This window comes from Mustela nigripes, chromosome 1 (assembly GCF_022355385.1).
Source record: "Mustela nigripes isolate SB6536 chromosome 1, MUSNIG.SB6536, whole genome shotgun sequence".
NCBI classification, from domain to species: Eukaryota; Metazoa; Chordata; class Mammalia; order Carnivora; family Mustelidae; genus Mustela; species Mustela nigripes.
In genome coordinates, this window is record NC_081557.1 from 11,178,338 (window position 1) to 11,199,172 (window position 20,835).

The 20,835-nt window shown below is 41.9% G+C and overlaps 2 protein-coding genes across 2 annotated transcripts in view; both read left to right on the forward strand.

Annotated features, from left to right (window-relative positions):
- The first annotated feature begins 2,782 nt into the window (after positions 1-2,782).
- LOC132012568 (olfactory receptor 10V1-like) lies at positions 2,783-3,721 on the forward strand. Its single transcript, XM_059392764.1, is given in 1 exon segment — positions 2,783-3,721. A coding segment is annotated over 1 exon segment (939 nt).
- Positions 3,722-10,734: 7,013 nt separating this feature from the next.
- PATL1 (PAT1 homolog 1, processing body mRNA decay factor) overlaps positions 10,735-20,835 on the forward strand; it is a 30,397-nt gene continuing 20,296 nt past the window's right edge. Inside the window, exons 1-3 of the mRNA XM_059404889.1 lie at positions 10,735-10,867; positions 13,120-13,231; positions 20,500-20,717. Of these exons, the coding sequence (XP_059260872.1) occupies positions 10,853-10,867; positions 13,120-13,231; positions 20,500-20,717 (345 nt within the window). The 5' untranslated portion in view covers positions 10,735-10,852. The remainder of the gene's footprint in view (positions 10,868-13,119; positions 13,232-20,499; positions 20,718-20,835) is intronic.

A 20,835-nucleotide genomic window follows, 5' to 3' on the forward strand; every position in this document is an offset into this window, starting at 1 on the left:
CAAGGTCACACAGATGGTAAATAGCAGAGACAGGGGATGGTCCCAGGTCTTCTCAACTCCAGTCCTCAGATTCTTAACTCTGCTAGGCTTTCCTGCCAGTTCTGTGGACCAATCAGTATGACTGTGTTTTTAGGAACCAGGGACTTGATGCTTTTGGTGCCGGTAAACACTGCTTTGATTCTAAGATGATCTGACCTCCTTTGAAGCTAAGCCAAGTCTGATCAATTCACTTGAATTAGTAGTATTTTTCTAATTTCACTTGAATTAGTAGTATTTTTAGAGTAGCCCCAACTGTATAAGCCTTGTAGATTCATGGAATTAGCTAGAAATTCTGAATAGAAATCTCTTTATCTTTTCCTATAGCATCATTAAGAACATTCTTCTATAAACATTAAGAGCCTTACCCTGAGAAAAGCCATTTGCTGGCTTGTTCTGAGTTCCCTGGGAGTGTCAGCGACAAGATCATAGCTGGCTCATAGTCCTGCGACAAGAATCAAGCTAAGATTTAAGTAATCATTGATAAGTACAAGGAGATCTAAATGCTAATCTCTCTTCCACCTCTAAACCCCTGAATGATAATGGGTCAGTTAATCACCTTTTCTGTGCCTTAGTCTCAAGATGGAGGTCTTAATAGCTACCTTCCTACCTGCTGGATATTTTAAGGCAATCAAATGAGATAGTGGAACAGAAATACATTGAAAAAGCATAGAATAGTCTATAAGAAATTGTCCCTAAGTTGCTATAAGACATCTAGTCATTCAAGGTTTATATCCAGGTTATGTCACTTTTTCCTCCCCTATGCACAGTGCTCTAAAATGTTCCCCTTTTAAGGGTGCGTAGGTGGCTCAGTTAGTTAAGAGTCTGACTTTTGATCTCAGCTCAGGTCTTGATCTCAGAGTTGTGAATTCAAGCCCGGTGTTGGTCATCATACTGGCGGTAGAGCATACTTAAAAAAAAAAAAAAAAAAAGGCTTTAAATTAAAAAAAATTAAATGTTTCCTCTTTCCAGGTCCTGAAAGAGAAGTTGAGTTGATTCTGGCAAATAAAATCAGGTAAGGCGCTGTTGACAGGTAAAATGGCATTATAACTGACTCTCTTCATTTACACTCACACCCCCATGCATCTTAGCTCACATTTTCATTTTAGCTGGGTACATATTTCATTTTACCAGGAAAAAAAAATAATTTTATGAATGAGAGTCTTTACAACGCCTTTCAACTCCTATCCCTATGGTAAATGTCTAATCTTTCTACCTGGGGGGAGGGGGCTGACCCAGATCCAAGCAGTAATTAACAAAACCATGGGAGTTTGGATGACTTCCTATGGGATGACTATTGGGTAGAGGGTGTGTTTATGGGTGTGGCAGTAACTACAAAGAAGGTGAAACAAGGCCTCCCTGTTTTAAATCCTTTACCCTCCTTCTGAAAGTCTATTCTAGCCCAATCTACTGCCAGTAGTCTAGAGAAACTCTACATTTGGTGCTTGGTCCCCTTCGGTGGGGAGGCCCAGAGCAGGGCAAGGTCCAGACCAAAAATGTTCATCAGTCTAACCCTCAAACAGAGATTCAGGATTATCTAGAGATAATGGAGAGAGAGGATTATCTTCTATACATAGGAAAACAGTTTGAGATTTGAGCACTGAATTTATTTGAAGTCAAACTAGTAAGAACTAATAAGATGCACAAATTTTCAGTGATATTTTCTAATAAAGGAACTATGCTGCACCCAGCTTGTTAGAGGAGTGTTTTCTTTCCATGAACTCTTAAGTCATACTTTATAAGACTATGTGCTCTGCCTAAATGAAAATCTACCGAGGTTGTGAAAAACGTATTTATTTATTTATTCATTCTACAAATGTTTATTGGTCACCATAGTAGGCATTAGAGGGGGAGGAGTAAGATACAGTGCTTATCCTGCAGAAGTTCATATATCTATGATAAATAAGACATAACATACATAAAACAAATTATCACAAAAAATAGAATAAAAGAAAAAAATTAAAAGTTTGTTTTAGAAAGGTGTACAGGATATCATACTTGATACTTTCTCTACCATATGCAAGAATGTGGACATTGTCCAATTGTCATAATGGGAAGAATTTTCTAAATGTTTATATGGATGCTGTTTCTAAAACGGCTGTAACTTCTCTTGACTCTTGGTTAAAAACACAGGGAAAGTCTGTAAAAGGTATGGGGTGCTTATAGTTAAGGGCCAATGTACTAGAAGGCTCAGTTTTTTCTGCAATCACAAAGCAGTAATGGGGCCATCATGCTCAGTGCCGCTGCACTGGCCCGTTGACCTCTTTTTTTCTGTCTAGGAACCTAACCCTCAGAGAACAATGGAGCATCATTTATATGGGACAATATGATCCCAATGTATATTATAGGACTTGGACTCAGGATCATTACGAGTCCATATTTGATAGCCAGTATATTACTGCTAGGTAACACATGTGTTTAGAAGCTCAGGGGTTATTAGTTCAGCTGGTTCTTGCAAAACAAAAGTGAAGTCAAAGTCCTGAGCTCCATTGCCACATGGGGCAAATTAACTTGGCTCTTACTCAAAGTGACAGGCTTTCCAGTTAACCTGAGCCAACTCTCTTGAAAATGTGAGCTGGCAAACACAAGCAAGATTAGAGAGTGACATGCCCGGTATAAACTCGGCTTCGAGATTATTAAAGCTAGAGGTGCTAATACAGTATCATCACTTCATCCTAAAGCTCAAAGCACTTTCTTTCCAAACATAATTTTTCTTTTGTCCTAGAAAACCTGATGTGCCACTTTTATGGGGGATGAAAACCAAACCACAGACATCCAGTTCCACTTTCACCCATTTTCGCCCATCCTGGAGATACAAATACTTATTTTTGTGGCCTTCCTGCTGATGTATATCGGCAGTCTCCTTGGTAATGCCACAATCTTCCTCACTGTCTGGGCAGAGCGTTCACTCCACACTCCCATGTATTTCTTTCTGGCCAACTTGGCAGTTCTGGAGATCTTTTACTCTTCCACTGTGGCTCCTCTCGCTTTGGTCAACCTCCTGACCATGGGGAGAATACCCATCTCTTTCACTGGCTGTGGCACACAGATGTTCTTCTTTGTCTTTCTGGGCAGTGCTGATTGTATCCTCTTGGGGATCATGGCTTACGATCGGTTTGTAGCCATTCGGGATCCCCTGCGTTACACCCTCATCATGAGATGGCAGCTGTGTGCCCAGCTGGCAGCGGGAGCCCTGGTCCTTGGCTTCATTCTAGCCTTACAACTCACAGCTCTGATTTTCCACCTGCCATTTTGTGGCCACAACAGGATCACACACTTCTATTGTGACGTACTCCCGATCTTGCGGTTGGCCTGTGGAGATACTTGAATGCAAGAAGCCATGATCTTCATTGTCAGTGTTATCATCCTTACCATTCCCTTTTCCCTGATCTCCATCTCCTACATCTTCATTGTGGCTGCCATTTTGAAGATCCGCTCTGCAGAGGGGCGGCACAAGGCCTTCTCCACCTGCTCTTCTCATTTGACTGTGGTTCTCCTCCAATATGGCTGCTGTAGCCTCATCTATTTACGCCCCAGCTCTAGCTACAATCCAGAAATGGGTCGTGTGGTGTCTGTTGTCTACACCTTTGTCACCCCTGTCTTGAACCCCTTGATCTACAGCATGAGGAACAAGGAGCTGAAAGACGCACTAAATAAGGTAACGAAAAGACATTTGCTGTGCTAGAAAATGTGGACTCACATGAATGATAAACTCGGAAAATGATAAACTCAGGGGAACTAATTTACTACTTCCTCAGGCCCCAGTTCCTATTTCTAGCTCCTGAAAGTTAGATATTAACATTTAAAATAAGAGAAAGTAAATTCTTGATGGGCAGGTATTTTGTTTTGTTCTCTAAATCCATACCCAGTGCCTAAAAGAGCTAAAGCTGTCAATACCTGTTTATTGAATTGATGAATTCCTTCGAGTGATGTCAAAGGACATTCTATTTCTTTGTTATCTCCCCTTCAAGGTTATATACTGAGATTTGCTGCTGGCATTCCATAAATACTCACAGAGTAACTACAAGAGGTTCCCTTTAAGAGCACTAATAATTCTTCAAGTTTCTACTCATAAAGCTTTACTTTTCTCCTTTCCATTGACTGAGTCTTGGGAAATGTTTATTGGGAGATCTATTATTGTTGCAAAGTTATAAAAATAGTATCTGGAATGTGATAAATATCTGGAACGTATCATCATTTTGAAAGTGTAATTGGTGATGCTTTAAAATCATAAACAATATCTTCACCCCACTCAGAATGGGAAATTTCAAGAAGGGGTCAGGAACTAATGGTTATTTGGCAGAACCAGTATGAGAACTTCTTTCCTCTGTTCTTGCCAATCTGTCTTGCTATGGTTCTTCTTTTAAAATAACATTTTTCCTAGGTGCCTGGGTGGCTCAGTTGGCTAAGCAACTGCCTTCAGCTCAGGTCATGATCTTGAAGTCCCAGGTTTGAGTCCCACATCAGGCTCCCTGCTCAGCGTGGGGAGTCTGCTTCTCCCTCTGATCCTCCTCCCTCTGGTGCTCTCCCTCTTTCTCTCTGAAAATAAAATCTTCTTAAAAAAAATAAATAAATAAAATTTTTCCATTTTTAAGTATATTACATATCAATTTTAGAAAAATTGGGAAACATATAAAAGTAGGCAGGAGTTAAAAATCATTTCTAACCCCACCAATTAAAATAAACCTCAGATAATGTTTGGGTACTTTATACATTATGCATATTATATTTGGAGCTTTAGTACCCTGCTTCATTCTCTTAACTTATAAACACCTGCCTTGCTCAAGTAGCCTTTTAAAACATGGTTGTCATAACATTTCCATTTATTCTTATTGGCATTTAAACGGCTACCTATCTTTCACTATTACAAGTATCACTGTGGGTGATCTTTACATATGATTTTGTGTTAACTCTAATTACTTCCCCAGTGTTAAAATACTTTAAACCCCTATTTACACACACACATTGCCAGATTGCATTCCTGAGACTACAAATTTATACTCCCACCAACTATTTACAAAGGTATTTGTTTTATAAATTCAGTCAACACTGGGTCGGCTTCCTTCCATTCCTCCCTCCCTCACACTCCCCCTTCTTCCTTTTTTTTCTGTCCTTAGTTTTTTCTTATCTACCAATTTGATGGCTTCACAATGGCAACTGTTAATCTTGTCTACATTGACTAAATTGATCTTTTTATATATTCCATAGCTACTTAAAAATTTTTGTGGCCTTTACTAAGATGCTTAAAGAATTTTAAAATCTATTTTTAAGTTTTTGTACTTTATTCAACACTTTCCCTATGTGCTGAAAATATTTTGAAAGTTTATCTTATACATATACTACATCTTATATGTACTATTTACATATATTATATGTGTATATGTTATAAAATTCAGCGTTCAAATTTTTTTTTGTGATTTTCATTTTTATAGTAAATAAATTCTGAAAATTTATCCTGAAATCATACAAATATTCATCCATATTTTGTTCTTGCTGCTTTATGTTTAAAATTTACATGGAATGTATTTATCATTTTGGAATTTACTGTGTTGTATGCTGTGCTGTAAGGCTTTAACTTTTACTTCAAAATAAATTACCAATTGCTTCAATATAATTTTCAAATCGTATTTCTTTTATCCATTGAATTGAGGCATCATCTTTATCACATAGTAAATCCACATTTCTGTCAAGTTCTACTTCTTGGGTGCTTACTCTGCTCCATAAATCAGTCTGTATATTTCTGTACCAACACCACCTTATTTGTACCAGTGGTATTTTATGATCATCATCATATTAGAATCTATTTATCTCTCCAGAAATTTGTCCTAATTAAAAGGTTTGGAGTCTGCCTTCAAACAGGTTGTGGTGGTTTCAAAAACTCCTTTGATATCCCTCCCTTTACAGGGTTAAGCCTGATACCCCTCCCTTTGAGTGTGGGCTATACTTAGTTAACTTATTTCTAGCAAATAGTACGTGGCAGAACTGATATATGACTTCTCAGACTGGGTCATTAAAAATACTGTGGCTGCAGCCTCTCCCTTATTACTCTGGGAAGAAACTGCCACGTTCTGAGAACAGCCAAGAAGCTCCATGGAGAGGTCCATGTGGAGAGAAACTGAGGGGTCTTGCCAACAGCCATGTGAGTAAACCATCTTGGGCACACACCTGCCTTCAGATGACAGGGCCCTAGCTGACGTTTTTGACTGCCCTTCCTGAAACACTAGGAGCCAGAACCACCCTGCTGAGCTGCTCCTCCTAGAATCCTGACCCTCCAAAGCTTTGTAAGATGAGAAGTGATTTTAGTTTTCCGCTGCTACGTTTTAAAGTAATTTTTTGTGCAGCAATAGAGAACATAGCCCCCATTATTGGAATGAACTGACGAGCTGCATTTTAGGGGGGATCTGCATGCACATGGCCTACGTTCCACCACGGAAATCAGGGCATGTCCTTACCAAAGATTTTATAAGCTCCAAAACCGCAAAAATTTCCCAGATGTCCTTTGATTCTGTGCCAACCTCACACGCCATCCTATAAACCCAGGTAGTGGTGGTGGTGATGGCGACTTTTTAAAGAGAGAAAAATACCTACCTTGTAAGATTTGACTTTTGTTTCAAGAGATTTCTTGGCCTCTCTTAACCAAAAAGCCTTGTCTCCTAACCCTTAGCCCCCATTTTCCAAAACGACCACAATGACATATCCCTTCCCACATGTTCTCCTCCCACTGTGACACTGACTCTTTCCATCCAGAGGTGAGGTCCATCTTTCTTTGCCCTTGAATCTAGCAGCAGTGATGCTATGCCACTTTCGAGACTAGGTCATGACAGGGATATGCTTCCAACTGGCCCTTACAGAACACTTGTTCTTAGAACCCAGACACCAGGTGGTGAAGAAAGTAAGAAACCACGTAGAAAGTCCACATGTTAAGCACTGAAAACCCCTCTGAGGTCTCAGCTGCCAGGTAGTAAATGAAACTTCAGACGGTTCCACCAACCAACCAGAGTCATTCCCAGATGCAAGCAGTACAGTGTGATGCCACCTGGAGCAGAGATGAGCTGCTCCCCTTGTGTCCCCCTCAAACGGAGATTCATTGGCAAAATAAATCATTGTTGTTTTAACCACTGAATTCAGATGGTCCATTATGTGTATCAAATAACTACAACATTCCAAGTTAACCATCAAAGTCCAAAATATCACGGGTTTTACATTATAAGTTTCCTATCTCGCTAATGGGGGGCGGGGGGGGGGGGGGGAGAATACCAGAATCCAAGCATCTCTTCAATCAAAAGTGTCCTGACTTCAGTTGTTAGCGAATGGGTGAGGGAAACAAGTGTGCCTGAATTCTTAAACAACATTGTATATTTTACATCAGGCTTCTGTGTATGTAATAGAATGCCTCAAGACTGTTAATGGTGTTCATGGAACTTTGACTAATTTTCACACTTTGTTGAACAAAACTTTTTCTTTTGCAAGCTCTGCCCAAAGGAAGAGAGAGAGCCAAGTTCCCTCCAGTATAGCAGTCTCCACAGAGAGCCTGAAATCTCTCTCTTTCCCCAACTGTCTCAGGAAAAGGCCAGAAACGAGAAGCTTACCTGCCTCCTCTCATTTAGACACGGGGAAATACAGAAGACCAGCTAATGCCAGAAACAGATCACCACTGAGCCCATGGCACAGGGAACACCAAGGGAGTTAAGCTTTGGATGGGGAGTTAAGCTTTTCAGCTTTCACAGGATTTCCTCCCTTACTCCCTACTCTTCAGCTACCTTGCCCCCCATTTCCTTAGCACCAGCTGTTGCCAGTAAAACGGGCAAGGATGTATTCTGAATGGGATGCTGCCACCTGACCCTGTTCCAGTGATTCTATAGGAACTGTTAAGAAACCAAGGCAAAGAATCAAAAAATCGAAATCCTGCCACTTGCAACAACGTGAATGCAACTAGAGGGTATTATGCTAAGTGAAATAAGTCAATGAGAGAAAGACAATTATCAAGTAATCTCTCTGTTATGAGGAATTTGAGAGGCACGGTGGGGGTTGTGGGGGTTAGGGAGGGAGAAAATGAAACAAAATGGGACCGGGAAGGCAGACACACCATAAGAGACTCTTCATCTCTGGAAACATACTGAGGGTTGCTGAGGGGTGGAGGGGAGGGAAAGAGTGGCTGGATTATGGACATTGGGGAGGGTATGTGCTATGGTGTCTGCTGTGAAATGTGTAAGCCTGATGATTCACAGACCTGTACCCCTGAAACAAGCAATACATTATATGTTAACTAAAAATAATAAATAAATAAATAAATGAAATAGTCTCACAAGAAAATGGATTGTTTTACCTCAATTTTTAAAAAAAAAATTATAGAGCCTATAAATACCACAAGGGATTATTTGTAGCTTTTGGGGAAAGGACAGACAGCGTTAAAGAAAACTCAGTGGTTTTATCTAACCGATGTCCTCTTCCATCTATCAAAGCCTCTTCTACCTACCTGGCATGCAAGAGACTTTTCTTTCACCCACTCACTGGACACTCTCCAGAGACATCATACCTTATCTCTAAAGAATCACTTGTCAAAAAAAACTTGTATCCTCCCCAACTTAATAAAGGATTACATTACACAACTTTTTTTTAAAAATGCATTATTTTCTTTAGAAAACCCTCAATCTCCTTCATGAACAGGTATTAGGTGAGGAAAAAAAGGATAATTTTGTTAATCCAGTGACACCTTGACTTCTGCTGAATTACTGCTTATTCTTTCTTTCTTTCCCAAGTTCACCCATTTCACTTATATTCAGCTTTCCTATTTTCCTTTATAAACGTCTTTAGCTATATCCTGAATCTCTTGATATCTTTTATCACTCAGTTCTAAATAGTTTCTGCTTGCCATTGTATTTTCTTAAGTAGTCCATGACTTAAAGATGTGTTTCTTTTTAACATCTGATTTCTAACAGTGATGAGAAAACATGGTTTGTAAACATTTTCCATAAAGAGCCAGTGAGTAACTATTTTAGCCTTTGCTTGCAAAATGGTCTCCAGTCTAAGTACTCATCTCTGCCTTCCTTGCCCTAAAGCAAAGACAATTTATAAATAAATGAGAGTGACTGTATTCCAACAAAGCTTTACTTAAAAAGGCAGGCAACTTTGTCTGATTCAGCCAAGAGTCATAGTTTCCAACCCCTGGTCTATAGCACCAATGCTTTGGTCATTGTTAAGACTTGCTGTTACCTAATACTGTTTTGTAATGTTCAGTGCATGCCTGAAACCCAACAATCACCTTATTCTCCGGCTGCTACTCTTCTTCAAGGTTCAGGCCTGGCCCACGCAAGCACTTGCTTTTGTGAAAGGATCACAGTGCTTCAGATACTAGGTTTTGGAATGAGAGAGTCCCCAGCTGACAGCATTGCCACTTGCCATTGGGTGGTTTGGGGCAAATTACCTAACATCTCTAATCCTTTGGTTCCTCACGCACAAAAGAGAGAAAATAATAGTACCTACCTCGTGGGGTTGGCATAAGGAAGGATAGAATGACAGCACCTAGCAGAGTGCCAGGTTAGACCTCAATCGCCCTTATACCATTGAACCACTACTGTGAGGCAGGTACCATTAAACCCATTTCACAAAAAAATTAAGGCTCAGAGATGTTTTGGTAACTTGCCCAAATCTGATGGCCAGTGACAAAGCACGGATTCCCACCCAGAACTTCTATTTCCAAATCCAGAGTGTCCAGACTTGGGGTCTGATTAGTATGTGAGGAATTTACTGTATGCCATTCCTAGGCCAGGCAGCATTTTCAGACACGCGGAGAAAAGGAGTTGCGAAATGCACAGGAATTAATTCTTCGCGGTTGAAGTTTAGTCCTTAGGGGAAAAGAGAGAGTTCCATGAGCTCTAAGGGGCCGAAGGGGCCCGGGCGGTGCCCGCACGGAGGACGAACCACCAGAACCCAGACAAACTCTCTCCTGGGCTCGGTCCGCTCCGGAGGCGGTGTCCCCCAGCGGCGCAGCCGGGGTGGGGCTCGGCGGCCTCGCTGACCTTGCTGCCCACGGCCGCGCTGCCCTTTCTGGCTCCCCCGCGCCACGTGCCCGGAGCGCCTGGCGCCTAAAAATATCACCCCGGTTGAGCCTCCCGGAACGAGCCTCCGCTTTTTAAAAACCGGGCGCCGTCAGCACCTCGAGACACATAAATCACAGCCCCGACCTGCTGTGGACTCAGCGGGTGGCGTGCCGCTCTCAGCGGTGACTTCAGCCCCTCTCGAGGACCTGCACCCGTCGGGCTTTGCCCCCTCCACTCCGCGCACAGGGTGTCTCGCCAGGACCACCGAGCCCCCCGAAGACCGCGCTGGTCGCTGGAAAAACAGCCCAGGAACCTCCATTTCTCCGAGCCCAGGATCGGCCTGGGACTCTCTAAAGCCATACCCTGTGACAATCACAGGGGTTTTCTCCGCCCCGTCGGTGACGGAAAACTCGTGACTCGGACCTGAGCGCTGGGCGGGCGCAGAGAAGCCGGGGGCGGAGCCGCGAGTCGGGCTCGCGAGGAAGCCCCCGACGGGCGGCGCGTGCGCAGTCTCTCTCCACGGGACCTCCTTCCCGCCGCTGAGACTAGGAAGCGGGACGCCAAATCTGTCCCCGCGCAGCCGCCGCGCCGGGCGCCGAGCGGGGCGGCCGCCCTCCCCGAGGCGCGCCTGTGCACGTTCCCACGCACGCTCCGGCGTACGGCGGCGGCCAGGGGTCGCGAGCCGGTGGAGGACCCGCGCGCGGAGGAGCCGGGGAGTCAGCGCTTCTTCCCTCCCTCCCCCACTCCCCTCCCCGCTCCCTCCCCCCTCCCCAAGAATGTTCCGCTACGAGGTGAGCTCTTGCGACCGGAAGTGACCCCTCCCTCCCTCCCGCGCCCCCTTTCCTCTCTCACCCCCCGCGCGTCGGTCCCGCGCCCCTGGGGAAGGAGGGGGCTAGCGGCGGGACCCAGGGGACCGAGTAGAACGCTTGGGGCCTGGGGTCGCGGGTTTAATCCGTGGGCGCTGAGCCGGCTCCAGGGGGCGGGACTGTCCTATCAGTTGCCGCTGGGGAGAGTTGGCCTCTGTTTGGGGGTGGGGAGGGCCCGTTAAGTACTGTAACCAGGCCATCCCCCACCCACACCCCGGCAGGAGCCGCGGAGGGGAAAGCGGTGCCCCCATCCTTGAGGGAGAGTCTCCCGGGAAAGCCTAGAGACGCGTTTCCCGCCCTGGACCCGGAACCCCCCCCCCCCAATTACACACACACCCGTGCGCACGGGCACCCAGCGGGTCAGGGGGGCCTGGACTTGCCCTTTACTGGGGCCCGAGATGGTTTACCGAAGAGGGCTCCGAGTTGGGAGGGGGCGTGTCCCGTAGAAGTTCCGGGCGAGGGGAACGAGACCTGTGTTTGGTGACCATCCCGGGAATGTAGCAATAGTAGAGAGTCCTGCCCCTGCCACTAACTCGCTGTATGACCTTGAGCTGCTCCTAGTCTCTGGACAGAAAGTTTCTAGACTTGTAGACTGAAAGGGCTGCTCTGGGTGATCCCGAAGAGTCTTTCTAATTTAAAAAAGCAGTGATTTGGTTAAGTTGATCTGTGCTGTGGAAGCTGCTGCATGCCTGCCTCGTGGAAGTTTGGAAGGGTTTAAGACGGGTAGAATGGCCTTTTGGCCTAACCTTGCCTTTGGGAAAGTCTGTTTAAGGAGGTTGTCTGGCAAGGTGTATCACAGACCTGCTATTGATGTGTGGTATTGTGATTCTGAGTCTTTGAAAATTGGGGCCACAGGTTACTTATACTTGATAGGAATGGTTCAAGACCAAACTGACTTGATGTAAACGTGGGAGAGAGGATGAGGTGCGGTGGGCAGAGTGTCCAAAAGAAGAGAACTTGGAAAATAAATCAGTTGAAAACTGAAAAGGGGGGGTTGGTATTTAAAATAGAACTGAGCTTGGGCGCCTGGGTGGCTCAGTGGGTTAAGCCACTGCCTTCAGCTCAGGCTCAGGTCATGATCTCAGGGTCCTGGTATCGAGTCCCGCATCGGGCTCTCTGCTCAGCAGGGAGTCTGCTTCCTCCTCTCTCTCTCTCTCTCTGCCTGCCTCTCTGCCTACCTATGATCTCTCTCTGTCAAATAAATAAATAAAATCTTTAAAAAAAAATAAAATAAAATAGAACTGAGCTAAATTGTTGTGATAACTAGCATTGTTTAGCAAATTTACAATCTTTGCTTCATTTAATCCTTACAACCCTCTAAGGTATTGTCCTTTTGTTGCCACTCTGAGTAAATGTAGATAGAGCTGGAGACACACTAGGTACTTAGACGTGTTTAATGAGTTAACCAGAATATGACTTAGCCAAGTTTACACATACTTGTAAGAAGGGGACCACAACTTGAACTCACCATATCATAGCTTTTCCAGAGTTCACTTAATTGGGTTTGAGATTTTAGCTTTCTGTTTCATCAACAGATGAAAACAGAAGAGGGGAAATGAAGAGAAAGCTTTAAGAGGACATAATAGTTGAAATTTTGGCATGAAACTAAGGAACATGATACTTTTGTTGAAAGATACACATAAAACTCAAAGTAATGATAAAGTTTGCATTTTGAGTTGTCATTACTATTCTAACCAGTGATGTCAGGAAAGTTGGGGGCCTAATTTCTTGGTTGCATGAAGAGATAGTTATTAAATTCTTGATAGAGAAATGGAGTGTTTCGGAAAAGAGAAACTGAAAGAAGATACTGCCATTTTTCAATGTCAGGGAAATTGGAGGTAGAAAAAATGATGTGTTTACAAGAGATCATATTCTAAGCTATCCTGATGATTGGTAAGACAAAATGAACTTTTTTTTTTTTTTAAGATTTTATTTATTTGAGAGAGAGAGAGAGAATGAGAGAGAAAGAGAGCATGAGAGGGAAGAGGTAGAGGAAGAAGCAGACTCCTCGCCAAATAGGGAGCCGGATGTGGGACTTTATCTGGGGACTCCAGGATCGGGACCTGAGTGGAAGGCAGTCACTTAACCAACTGAGCCACTCAGGGGCCCCAAAATGGACATTTTTTAAATGAAGGTGTGAACTTCATCAATAGCTAATCTCTTTTCTCTTTTTTTAGTCTTTAGAGGATTGTCCTCTGGATGAAGATGAAGATGCATTTCAGGGCTTGGGAGAAGAAGATGAAGAGATTGATCAATTCAATGATGATACATTTGGGTCAGGTGCTGTTGGTAAGTGACATCTTTCTCTTTTAATGTCATCTAGGTCTCTTGTTCTTCCAGTGTTCTCTTTTGTAAGTGCTTTGTCTTAGTAGGAGTAACTACATTCACAAATTTAGCAAAATATTCTATTCTTGGTCTCAGAATAGTCTTCACTGGAAGCATCTACCTCAATGCCCTGGGCCCCTCTTTTGCCTCATTTATATATAAAACCAGATGCTTTCTGAGCCCTGTGCCTTCTGGCTATATTATCTATAGCTCTAGGTTGATGCTGTAAGGTATGCTAGTCATTAGACAAGTAGACATTGTTTAAAGATTTAATATAATCCTAGAAGAAGGAAATTTTTATTTTTGGAACATGTAAGTTTTGGAAAATTAGTAGAGTACAAGAAAACTTGGCCTTGGGTGTGTATGTTTTAAAACTCAGGTAACCATTGGTGTATTGCATGACCCCGCTATTGCCTTACATAGTATCTTCAATAAAATAAAAAACATTTTATTCTAAGAATTGTGGTGATGGGAAGTCTTCATAAGTTAGAAAAGTGCTCGCACAGATGAACGTTTCCCATCCCTAGATACAGATAAATATTTTAGGAGTTAGAAAGGGTAAACAATTAAAGGTTCAGGCTAAACTTAACATGGCTCAGAGTTATAGTAATCTAAAATGGGAAACTTAGGCAACAGATTTATATGATAAAGTTTGAGAATTAGAGATCCTTAACCAAATATACTAATAAAATGTATTTTAAAAAAGAAGTAGGTAAGAGTTAATGTAAATATTTTTGCTTTAACCATTGGTGTAGAAAAGTAGCAATAAGAATGTTTCTGTTGGGATGTGTAAATCTGTGTGATTTCTCTGAAATCAGCATTCTGTCTGTGCAACAAATATTCAAAGTTAAGTAGCAAGAGGATATTTCACAATAGTGACTGATCTTAAGATGTTTAATATAAAAAACAAAAGGTTTTAAAGGTGTGAAAGTGGCTCCTCGTTTTGGAGTGATGTGGCCCACTTGAATTTATTAAAACTTAGACCAAGTTGAATTAACTGGGAAAAATGAGAAAGCATAGTATTTTTAGTCAAAGTTTACAAAATTCGGTAGAGAGTAAAACTGCCACTCTCAGGAGCAGCAGGAGAACCACTTAAGGTAGAAGTGAGACTGATTACAGAAGGAAACCAAAGACCTTCTGGATCATAGCCATAGTTTAGGAGATGAGATCCTACAAGAGGATGACATGATCTAAGATGCTGTTCTCTCTCCATGGAGATCACTGGGGAAGAGATGTTGACTAGAATTGCAAATACAAGGAACTGATGTGAATTGCAAATTGTATTTGGAAGTTAGTTTAGTAATAACCTATAGGATACAATAGAGTTAACAGACATTGTGTGCATGTTTCTAGAACTTCTTTTAAAGTATTGTACTGAATGTTATTTTTTTAAGCAAATTCCTCAGGTTTAAATAAAGTTGGTGGGATTGATTTATAGATACTGTATTAAAATGAGACAGCATACTAAAATGTCCTCAGTTTTGAACCTGGACAGAAGAGTAATAGTTTCATCTCTTCTCATTGACTTCCAGCGTGCTGTGGACAGTCTTTTTCTGCTTCTGTGTTCCCCACAAGTTAGGGAAAATATTGTCTTAAAAGGACATTAGAGTGTACAGAATTCTATATGATATGATGGGAAAAAAGAAAAGTGCACACACATTGAAAAAGCCCCTAGGGTTATACTTTAAAAGAACAGGTAGCAAAAAGTAAAGGCAGTGAAATAGCATATGGTTAGCCCACTTTGTACCCCAGGGCATAAGTGATAAAGAAAGACTTTTCTTGGTCAACAAAGTTTGTAATGGGGAAAAGATGTCCAAATATGAATCTTTATAATATACACTAAAATACAAAGTTAAAATCTTAGGGAGAGAGAGAGCACATGTGTGCATATGAGTTGGGGGGGAGGGGCAGAGGGAGGGACAATCTTAAGTAGTCTCGGTGCTCAACAGGGACGCCAGTACAGGGCTCGATCTCAGGACCTGAGCCGAAATCAAGAGCTGGACACTTAACTGACTGAGCCTCCCACATGTCCCTCATGTTAAAATCTTAATTCTTCAGGGGGCACTGGGGTGGCTCAGTTGGTTGAGTGTCTGACTTTGGCACAGGTTGTGATCTCAGGGTCCTGGGACCAAGCCCTGTGGCTGGCTCCCTGCTCAGTGGAGAGTCTGCTTGGTCTACGTGTCCCTCTTCCTCTACCCCCAAACTCCCCCCACCCCCCGACACTCATGCTCTCACATGCTTGTGCATGCTCCCTCTCAAATAAAATCTTTTTTTTTTTAAACTAACTTCTTCATAATATCTTGATACAAATACCGTACAGATTTATTTATTTGTTTATTTTTAAAGATTTTATTTATTTATTTGACACACAGAGAGAGAAATCACAAGTAGGCAGAGGGGGGGTGGGGAAGCAGGCTCTCTGCTCAGCAGAGATGTGGGACTCAATCCCAGGACCCTGAGATCATGACCTGAGCCGAAGGCAGAGACTTAACCCACTGAGCCACCCAGGCGCCCCCAGATTTATTTATTGAAAAAATTGCTAAGTCAGCCTGTGATTTGTTTAATGCACCGTACAGGTAGATACATAGCTGGTGTGAAGAATTTAAATCAGGAGGTAAAATGTCCCACCTTGGACATAATGTTATGGTTTGATAGTTTTTAACTCAAAGAGTGAGTGTCTTGAATGATACTTGTTAGTTATTTGAAGTCACTGGCTGCTAATGCTCTGATGTCATCTTTCCTTAAGAAACTAGTCCTTGTCTTCTGCATGGAAAAATGTTTACATCATCTTTAGAGCAGTAAATAGCCACAGTAATCTCAGCTCATTCTCTAAAAATAAAGTTCCCACTTGCAGAGTGCTTATTATCTGCTAGGCACCATTATGAATGTTTTATATTTATTATTAATACTCACAAGAACCCTGCGAGGTAGGTACTGTTATTATCCTCATTTTAACAAATGAGATAGAAGACTATGAGAGAGGTGCAATCAGGGTAGACTACCAGTTATGCTTGAACAGTCCTTGGGGAATCTCTGGGACTCTCCTGCCTTTGCTTGGAAGAGCCCCCCATTGTTTCCACTTCCCTTCAACAGAAGCTGCTATGATCTTTAGGGACTAAGGCTGTCTTAAAATTAAATCACCTGTACTTTTCATGTGGTATTTATTCAGAATTATTCCTGAGATAGGCAGTGGGGGGCGGGATGGGGGGAGTTGGGTTGGGCGTTGCTAGCCGTGGGTGGATTCAGTAACCGGTCACATCAGGGTAGAGATTAATTAGTTGAAAACAAAAACTTCTTTTTCTTCATTTTTCTGGTATACCTTTGCCTACCCTTTATTATTTTGACCATTGTGGATCAGGGTCAAGCTTTGTTATATCTGAGTAACTTTATTTTTAGGTCATTTGAAAAAGATACGAGTGAAGTATCCTCTAAAAGTAGGGGCTTGTGATCTTTTGATATTGCTTCACATGAGTTTTCACAAGAGCAAGGAAAACCTAAAATGATAATGATGGGATTCTGTGGCTTAGATTCCTTTGCTTACATCGTTCAGACGGTAATAGTTAATTCGCAACAGAGCCCTTCTCGCAGAATAGGGCTATTTAACGAGTGTTTTTTTAAATTAAGGACAAACTGTTCATCTTTGGCAGCTCTAACAAACTCAGTAAGCGTGAGCATGGGAGGTAGTGAATGAAAACAACACAAGTTTAGGAATCCCGCATCAGAGTAATCCACTAACAAATTAACTTCTTTTTTTTTTAAGATTTTTTTTATTTATTTGACAGAAAGATCACAAGTAGGCAGAGAGGCAGGCAGAGAGAGAGGAGGAAGCAGGCTCCTTGCCAAGCAGAGAGCCCAATGCAGGACCCTGAGATCATGACCGGAGCTGAAGGCAGAGGCTCAACCCACTGAGCCACTCAGGCACCCACAAATTAACTTCTTAAATTGGGGAAATAAATGTTTTTAAAAAATCCCCTCATTCAGTATTATAGGGTCCCCATTTTTTGGCATCACTGAATTAGTAAAATTACAAAAAACAATCTGTCCTTTAAAACGTACTCAGCTTACTCTTCCTTAGCAAAGATGACACAAATATTAATGTCAGCAGTGATTTTTTTTTAAATTTACATTTAATTAGCCAACATAGAGTACATCATTAGTTTTTGATGTAATGGTCAGTGATTCATTAGTTGCATGTAATACCCAGTACAATTGATTTTTTTTTTTAAAGATTTTATTTATTTGACAGAGAGATCACAAGTAGGCAGAAAGGGAAGCAGAGAGAGAAGGAAGCAGACTCCCTGCTGAGCAGAGAGCCCGATGCAGGGCTCGATCCCACGACCCGGGGATCATGACCTGAGCCCAAGGCAGAAGCTTTAACCCATTGAGCCACCCAGGTGCCCCCACTTGATTTTTAATAATACTAATCTTTAAGAATATTTTTCCAGATAACTGATAATTTAAATTAATGTTGTAGTTTTCCTCTAAAGTGAATTTTTTTCTTTACCACGAGTGGTACATTGAAATATACCACAGTGCCCAAAGACTAGACAGTGATTCCGATCTTAAGCTACTTAATAAATATTTGCATAAGTTGTTAAGACATATTACAGTATTAATCATTACATTGAAAATTTGCAAATAATCCAAGTTTCCATCAGTAAGGGATAAGTTAAATTAGTATATCAAAAGATCAGAATCTTAAACAGCATTAAAAAGAATGAGGTAATGTTATCAGTAGTTACATGCAAGTGTATATACATGAAAAGTATCCAAGAAGTATTGCTTAAATAAAAAGAAACAAGTTGAACTTTATAGTTTGCATTTTGAAAAACTTAACATACCTGTAGAATTCTGGGGAACTTTCTAAGTTATATATTTGTGTGATGTTTAAATTTTTAATTAATAGGATTTTCTTTGTAAGCAGGAAAAAAGTTAATATTAACAAGTTGTACATGAGCCCCTCAGAAAATTGTCAATAAATCTAAAGAATCTCTCTCTCTTTTTTTTTTTTTTTTTTTTTGAGTGGCTACCATTTATTATAACCTTGTTGTATACCAGACATCTTTCTTTTTTCTTGTTATGGTGCCTCCAGTTCTTCTTTCCTCTTTTCTCTTTTAATGAGGTACATAGAAAAATTATATGAGAAGGATTGTCATTGAGGACACTTGCAGAAAGAATTCAGTGTTTTTATGTTAGTTATAAAGAGAATTATCAGGGCACCTGGGTGGCACAGTCGGTTAAGGGTCTGCCTTCGGCTCAGGTCATGATCTTGAGGTCCAAACCATCCAGTCCTGCCTTGGGCTCCTTGGTCAGTGGGAAGTCTCCTTCTCCCTCTGCCTCAGCCCCTGCTTATGCATGCTGCTTGAGCACTTGCTGTTTCTCTGACAAATAAAATCTTTAAAAAGAGAGAGAGAGAAAAAAAAAAATTTAAAAATTGAGAGAAGAATGATCTGTTACCATTTTCTGTTGAATTTTATAGGGCGTAAAGAACAAACTAAGAATAAAATATATACAGATACATTGGGTTTTTGTGGAGTTTGAAAGTCTTGCATGTTTAGATGAGGTGAAGGTAGCATTAAAATGAAAAGGCTATTTAGGGAATGTTTCCATGAGGAGGAAAAGGTATCTGAATTTGAATGCCAGAAGGGGAAAAACATGGAGTCAAACTTTGGCAGTGAAAGCAGAATGGAGGAATGAGATAGAGGAGCACTGGAATGATAGCGCAAGGGAAATAAGGTCTAGTTCTAGAGAAGCTGATGGAGGGTTGTGAAGATTTTTACCTGTGCTGTAGCAGGACTCCAAAATAATGCTGCGTTGGCATACAGAGTGAGAAAACAAGCTAGTGCTGGAGCTACAGACCGTCCAGGAGTGTGCAGGAATAGCAAGGGCATTGTCAACATGGAAAAGGACTGGACCCAGCTGCGGGTCGCCCCCCGCAGTAGCCCTGGTGTTGCTGCAGTAGCCACCCGGCAGGCCTCCATGCCTCCGGTGTTGCTTCTCCTTTTCCCGCCCACCCCTCACATCCAGAATCTGTTCTCAGTACAGCAGCCTGACTGTTTGTTTCAGAAAGGCCACATCAAAACCTCCAGCGGCCCCCCCATTTCAAGCAGTGTGACCCAAAAGGCCCAGAAGGAGCTCCCTCCTACTACCTACTTGGCCTCACGCTTTTTTCCTGCTCTTCCTCTTTGATCGTTCCAATCCAGACACAGTCCTACTTGACTCTCAAAATCATCCCTTGTCTTTAAGTCCTTTCTACGGACTGGCCCTCTATGTGGAACACTCTTCTCCCAGATAATCCACACGGCTAACTATCTTACCCTTGAATCTTTGCTCAGATGTCACCCTCGCAATGAGGTGTACCTCTCTCTGTCCCATTTAAAGTTTTCAACCTGCTTTTCCTCCATATATCTATATAGTATTTCATCTCATACAGTATCTAAGTTATTTGTTATATTTATTATCTATTTCTGTCTCTTCCCTGCTTGAAGGAAAGTTGCAAGAGACCAGGGATCTTTTTGTCTTTTGTACACTGATCTATCCCATGTGCCTAAAACATTAACATATAATAGGTGCTCAACAAATACTAATTGAATGAAATGAGTAGATTTGAGAGCTCATAAAGATGTCAGGCATAATCTAAAAGGATATGTATGCTAACGCAGTGGGTTTTAACTTCCCTTTTTTGCCTGATCTGTCATAGAATCTCAAAACTAGGGATGCCTAGGTGACTCATCAGTTAAGTGTTTGCCTTTGGTTCAAGTCATGGTCCCAGGGCCCTGGGATCAGAGTCCTTCCTTGCTTCCTTGCTCAGTGGGGAGTTTGCTTCTCCCTCTGCCTGCCACTCCCCCTGCTTGTGCACTCCCATGTGTGGGGTCTCTCTGATAAATAAATAAAAATCTTTAAAAAAAAAAAAAAAAAGAATCTCAAAACCAGTGAGTTGTGGACATACCTATCACTGGCTTAGAAACTGTTTTCAGAATACAGTTTGAATGCCGTTGGTAATGTATTAAGCAGTCCCTCTAAGTGCTTCAATTATATTCCTGGTAGGATGTTGTTTGTCCTTAATAGTGAAAAGCTCACTTTCCTATGACCCTTAGTTTAAATCTTACTTTGTTTCTCTCAAGTGGAAATATACTGTCTTCTGAAGTTAGAATTGTTCATCTGGTTAACAGAAGAATTTCATCCAACTTTTAGTCTCAGTATAAACTATGTTTCTTGTGATGTTCTTACAGATGATGACTGGCAAGAAGCGCATGAGCGCCTGGCTGAATTGGAAGAGAAGCTGCCGGTGGCAGTTAATGAACAAACAGGCAATGGAGAAAGGGATGAGATGGACTTGTTGGGTGACCATGAGGAGAATCTGGCAGAAAGGCTCAGTAAGATGGTGATTGAAAATGAGCTAGAAGATCCAGCTATCATGAGGGCAGTGCAGACCAGGCCAGTTCTGCAAGTGAGTAAGTTACTCTGATCTGAGAACTATAGCCGACTAGTAATTAAGGTGAAGTACTGAGCTTTGCTGTTTTGTTTCTTCTGCTACCCTAAGAAACATGCATATACCATAGAAAATT